The following is a 6,340-nucleotide window of genomic DNA, read 5'->3' as shown; positions in this document are numbered from 1 at the left end:
TCCATGTTGCTGAAAATGGCATTATGTCGTTCTTTTAAATCAGCCCCCAAACCTTTGTGGCTTAAAACAATGGCTACTTTATTTTCTCTTATGCTTCTGCAAGGCAACTGGGAACCCTGTGATGTCACCCAAGGCTGTGATCATCTGGAGGCTCAGCTGGCTGGACCATACAGATGGCGCCCTCTTGTGGCCCGCAGGTGACACTGACTGTCGGCTGGGAGATAATCCAAGGCTGCTGATCAGAGCTTCTCCACCGGGCTTGGGCTTCTCCATCGTATGGTGACTGAATTCCAAGGGATTGTGTTTCTAGAACAGCACGTAGGGCTTCCCTGGTGGCTCAGTGGTAAAGAATCTGCCTGCCAATGTAGTAGACACAGGTTTGATCCCTGGTCTGGGAAGATCCCACATGCTGCAGAGCATAAGCCCCCGCATCACAACTACTGAGCCTTTGCTCTAGAGCCTGGGAGCCACAAGAGAAAAGCCCATGCAGCAGTGAAGACCAAGCGCAACCCAAAATAATAAATAAATAAAATTATATACATAAAAAAACTTGTAAAGTAAACTGCCAAACCAGTCTAAGGCCCATCACTGGCATGGTGCTACCTGACCACACAATGTTAGTTAAACAGTGTCAGGCCTGATTCAAGGAGAAGACAAAATAATTCCTCCTCTCACTGGGGACAATGGCAGAAATTTTGCAGCCATCACCATTACCTTGGTGTGTTAGAGTCCAGAGTTCTGCATTTCCTCGATGTTGCTGCTATCGCCGGTGCTGCTGGTCTGAGGACCCCATTTTGGGTGGCCAGGTTTTACAGCTTGTCGTTATAAAGGTCCCTTTCTTCCCTCAACAGTTAATGAGTTCTGAATATATGCCAAGATTCGCTTTCACTAGTCCTGTCTTGTTGAATTACTTCCCTGTGTGGCTGGAGAGAGTTATTGCACCTCTCTGGACCCCTGTTTCCTCTTCTTTCTTCCTGCTTCTCCCCACCCCTCTCTGCCTAGCCCTGCTGCTTCTCACCTGCTCCCTCCCTGCTCCTGGCTCTTTTCTGGATGGAACTGTCAGTGGCTGGATCCACCCCAGCAGAGAAGAAGAGTCTAGGACGGTGCACCCAAACTTGCTGGGGGCTCCAGGCTTCCCAGGTGGCTCAGTGGTAAAGAATCTGCCTGCTAAGGTAGGAGATGCATGTTCGATCCCTGCATTGGGAAGATCCCCTGGAGGACGGCATGGCAACCCATTCCAGTATCCTTGCCTGGAGAATCCCATGGACAGAAGGGCCTGGCTGGCTACATAGTCCATGGGGTCGCAAAGAGTTGACTTAGTGACTAAACAACAACAAGGACCAGGCACCTGAAGCCTGATGAAGCCTCCTGAAGCCACCCGAAGCCGGATCAGGTAGACCTGGAAGAAGTAGCGGGTAGCAGAGGTGGGGGAAGAAATCTGGGCATCTCTCCAGCTTTATGAGATGCAGGAAGAATGTCTGAGCTTCTTTCATTCAGCAGCTGCATCCTTCAAACCCACCCTCATCTTTTAGCCTGACCATGAGGAGAGCTCATGGGGGGCTGAGACCACTTTACAGGGAAATTTGGGAATGGGATCTGGAAAATTTGTGTCCCCTTTAACACTTACATCCCATGTTCCAGAAGGGAAGGCTGAGCCCAGAGAAAGTGAAAGTGTTAGTCACTCAGTTGTGTCTGACTCTGTAACCCCAGGACTGTAGCTGGCCAAGCTTCTCTGTCCATGGGATTCTCCAGGCAAGAATACTGGAGTGGGTTGCCATGTCCACCTCCAGGGGATCTTCCTGACCTAGGCATCGAACCTGGGTCTCCTGCATTGCAGGCAGATTCTTTACCGTCTGAGCCACCAGGGAAGCCCAGAGAAAGTGGGCACAAACCACAGTGAGAGTGAGGCTCCCCACTCGGGATCTCCCTGCTCTGCTCTCCCCTGTGTGAACCCTGCTGTCTACGAGTGCCTCGCAAGCCTTGCACCTCATGCTTCCAGATGCTCTCTTCGACTGAGTCATTTTTCCTCTGAATCTAACGTGGGTAATTCCAAGTCAGGCTGGATTCTTTGTTCCTGCTTGCTACAGTCATGGCTCAACACACACCCTGGGCTATTGGGAGGAAGGACTTGAACTCCTGCCAGGCTGTGTGCCCTAAAGGGCAGAGGCTTCAGATCTCTGAGCTTCCTGATTGTGTGCTGAGAAATGATCCACGATGCCTTCCTGGCACACGCATAGAGAGGAGCTGCAGAGATGTTTTGGGACAAGGCTGGGCCAGGCCCTGCTCACCTGGCACCTGAATGTTCATGCTTTGAGTGCCACACCCTAGCCTTGGAAGGGCAAGGGGGTTGTAAACTGGGGGTTGTAAACTTGGGGTGCAGAGTCACCTTTGTTCACACCCCAACAAACCCATGTGGGAGGTGCTGAGTCCTGAGAGTTCAGGGTTTGTGCCATGTGACCCTGAGCTGGTCTCTCTGGCCAGATACCTCCGGTTTGAAGTCTTGGGCTGGATGCCAGGTTGGGGAGGAGGCACGCAGGGACTGGTTGTCAGGCAAGCCCAGTCTCCCTGCCATTCAGAGGTTGGGCCAGAGGGAAAGAGACCTCCCAGAAGGAGGACAGAGGAAGTTGTGTGGGACAAGCTGCTCCTGACCGAAGGTGCTGGGCTGGTGTTGCTGGGGCCGAGGGTTCTGGTCTGGGGCAGGAAGTGGGTGCTGCTCTAGACAGGGTAGCTCCAGAGAGAGAGACGCACACCCCCGCCTTCCCCTCCCTGGGGATGGTGGTTTCCTTGCAACTGGAGCTCCTGGCAACCTTCCACTAACTCGTTTCTTCATCTGTCTTTTTCTTTCTCTCTTCTCTCTCTTCCTTTCATTTCCCTTCCCTTTCTCTTTCTTTATTTTTCTGTCTCTCTTTCTCTCTCCCTCTTCCTCTGAATTTCTGTTTCTCCCTCTCCTTTCCCAGTCCCTGTCTGTCTCTGAGCCCTTATTGCCCATCCCTGCCCCTCACTCCCTTGCTCCTCTCCCTCTATCCATCTCTGCTTCACAGTCACCATTACTGTCTCTTCCTTTATCCTCAGGACTCACCCTCCACCCCATCTGACCACAGGATGCTGGAGCTGAGCCTGTCCTGGCTGGGACTCGGGCCGGTGGCAGCCTCCCCGTGGCTGCTGCTGCTGCTGGTCGGGGCCTCCTGGATCCTGGCCCGCATCCTGGCCTGGATCTACGCCTTCTATGACAACTGCTGTCGCCTCCGATGTTTCCCGCAGCCCCCCAAACGGAGCTGGTTTTGGGGTCACCTCGGCCTGGTGAGTGGGGGCAGCAGGATAGGTCTGGGGGATCAGGGCGGATAGACTTCCTGAGGGTCAGGAATGGGGCTCAGAGAGCTGGGAGTCTGGGATTAGGCTGGGGTCTGTGGTAGCAAGGGAAACCTCTTGCCTCACCTCCCACCCACTGGGTCCAGTCCTCTCTTCTCTGTCCATCCTATGCTCCAATGCCTTCCTTCTTCTTCTTTTTTAAATTTACTTATTTCACTCACCAGATCTTAGTTGCGGCACGCAGGATCTTCAACCTTTGCTGTATGTGGGAGCTTTAATTGCAGAATGCAGGATCTAGTTCCCTGACCAAGGATCGACCCTGGGCCTTCTGCATGGGGAGCATGGAGTCTTAGCTCCTGGGCCACCAGGGAAGTCCCCCCTGTGCTTTTCTTGTTCCCCAATGCTGTCCTCACCCCAAGCCTGTTTTGGGTCATGTTCCTGCTTGTCTTCCCCACATTTGTGCACATTTGAGGGGCTCTCAGGGTGGGCCACAGAGAGCTGGGTCCCGTGGTGTCCCCACAGACTGTACAGCTGGTCTTGAGGCCTCCTCAGAGCCACTGTCCAGGATCTGTTCCAGTTGGGCCTTGGGCCAGCATCTGCTCCTCTGTGGGCTTCTGGTTCCCAATAGGAATTAACTATGAGCCCCACCCCATCTTCCCCCCATGGGGTCAGAGGAATGTGTGGACAGTCTCTCCTCCCTTTCCTCAGGCACCTTCATTTACCTATCTTGCCTTCCACCCCCAAGACGTATCAGTGAGCCCTGCTGCCCAACTTGGGTAAAAGTGGGCCACTCTCTTTTTCAGAATCACTCTGCTCTAACGGTCAAACTTCCTGGAAGGAGGCTTCTGGCCCACCTTCCTAGCCTTATCCTCAGAGGCCTTTCCTCTGTGTTCAGTCGGCCCCTTTTTGCCACAATCACACTTAGGGTTTTGTCATCACCCGTAAGGGCACCACCTCCAAAACCACTGATCTGAGGATTGCATTCTCTGATCACAACCCGTCTTCCTTTGAGCTTCTGTTTTCTTCATCTCCCATCCTAGATCCTGCCAGGATATCCAGTCCCTTCTACACCCCAGTCCAATGGCTTCCTTTCCATCCTACTGCCTTGGACACCTTTAGCTTAGATTCCCATCCTTTGTACTTGGGCTGTGGTGTCTGGCCAATTGGGCTTTCCTTCATAACTCTTTGAATAAGAGCTAAACCCTCCAAGCACTCTGATCTTTTCTCCACGATGATGCTAGAGGTCACAAAACAGCACAAAGAGGTGACATGAACATCCCCACCTGCCCATTCCCAGTGGGCTTTCTTCTGAATAAAACCTCTGATCTGCTGTCTCAGAGCTGTTTTCACTCACTGCCTCTGTTTCTCTGTTTGCTTTCTCCTGCTCCAGTCTGGTCCCTACCTCCATCTGGCATCTGCTTCTGCCAGATGGCTGTGATCTCTAGGTCTCTACCTCCCATGGACTCCATCCAGCCCCATCTCATCCAACTCCCAGCAGCTCTCTGAGCTTGTGGACCACCCTGTCCTCCTGAAACCTGCTTTCCCTCTTGGTTCCAGCACACACCCTCCTCTGGTCTCTCCCCTAATCCCCATAGCTCCTCTGTCTCCTTTTGGCTCCTCCTTTGCTCCATCTTTCCATGTGAGGAACCCCCGCCCCCAGCATTCTAACCCTTTCTCCTTCTTCTGTTTCTTCTGAGGATATTTCCTCACCTAGGACTCCAACTCGTAAGGCGACCATCAGTTTCCTCTGTAAGTGAATTTCAAGTTCACATGTCTCCTGATCCCAAGGTCATCCAGCTCCTTCCTCCTCTTCTCACGTGAAGGTGGAGGGTCTCATAAACACCCCATTCTTTGGTCAGAATCTGAACTCATGGCTCCCTCCCCAATCCTGCCCCTGCCCTCAATCTAGTGCATCCTTATAGCTGTCCACGTCCCATTCTCTGGGGCCCCTGAGCCTGCCCATTTCCCTCACCCATGTCCCCAGTCCTAACGTGCTGCCTCCACAATCTGTCCCCTGTCTGTCCCCTCTCTGCATCTTCTATCACCCATGGCCCCATCCACCGTCATTTTTCTCCAGGAATCCCTGCCAAGCCTTCTCTCTGGTCTCCTTATTGCCACTGGCATCCCCTCCATCCTCTTTCTCTTTTTAGCCCTGGATAGACTTTTCTGAAATTCCATTTAGGTCATGCCGTTTCTTGGCTGAAAACTGTTCAATGACTGCCTATCGCTCTGAAGATAAAGACTAAATGTTTCCAGGCCGGCACCTGCAGTTCTCCTTAGCCTTGTGCATGTCATGGTCACTCTGAGCTTCTGCTTTATCTCTTCAGTGAACCAAGCTCTACCCACTGCAGGGTTTTTGCTTGTGCTGCAGGAAGCACTCCCCTTCCTGTGTTTACCCCCTGGATTCCTCCTTATCCTTCCATTTTTGGCTCAAGTATAACTATCTTCTCTAAGCGTCCCTTGACTCCCCCAGACTCTGATCTCTGACTTTGCTCATTTGTGGTTGTTCAGTCTCTAAGTCACGTCCGATTCTTTGCAACCCCATGGACTGCAGCACAGCAGGCTGCCCTGTCCTTCATTATCTCCTGGGGTTTGCTCAAACTCATGTCCATTTAGTCGATGATGCCATCTCATCCTCTGACGTCCCCTTCTCCTCCTGCCTTCAATCTTTCCCAGCATCAGGGTCTTTTCCAATGAGCCAGCTCTTCATATCAGGTGGCCAAAGTATTGGAGCTTTAAAATTTCAGCATCAGTCCTTCCAACAAACATTCAGGGTTGATTTCCTTCAGGATTGACCGGTTTGATCTCCTTGTAGTCCAAAGGGCCCTCGAAAGTCTTCAACATGTGTCGGTTCAGAAGTGTCAGTTCTTTGGCACTCAACCTTCTTTATGGTCCAATTCTCACATCTGTACGTGACTACTGGAAAAACCATATCTTTGACTATATGGTCTTTGTTGGCAAAGTAATGTCTCTGCTTTTTAATATGCTTTCTAGGTTTGTCATAGCTTTTCTTCCAAGTAGCAAGTATCTT

At 51.9% G+C, this 6,340-nt stretch overlaps 1 protein-coding gene across 1 annotated transcript in view; it reads left to right on the top strand.

The window, feature by feature from the left end:
- Positions 1-2,474: 2,474 nt before the first annotated feature.
- The window catches only part of LOC109560888 (cytochrome P450 4F6-like), a 31,397-nt gene continuing 27,531 nt past the window's right edge, over positions 2,475-6,340 (top strand). The window contains exons 1-2 of the mRNA XM_070792618.1: positions 2,475-2,654; positions 3,073-3,300. Coding sequence (XP_070648719.1) covers positions 3,103-3,300 — 198 coding nt within the window. The 5' untranslated portion in view covers positions 2,475-2,654; positions 3,073-3,102. The remainder of the gene's footprint in view (positions 2,655-3,072; positions 3,301-6,340) is intronic.

This window comes from Bos indicus, chromosome 7, assembly GCF_029378745.1.
Source record: "Bos indicus isolate NIAB-ARS_2022 breed Sahiwal x Tharparkar chromosome 7, NIAB-ARS_B.indTharparkar_mat_pri_1.0, whole genome shotgun sequence".
Lineage (NCBI taxonomy): Eukaryota > Metazoa > Chordata > Mammalia > Artiodactyla > Bovidae > Bos > Bos indicus.
Note: the sequence above shows the minus strand (reverse complement) of the source record. Positions and strands in the feature narration are given on the sequence as shown.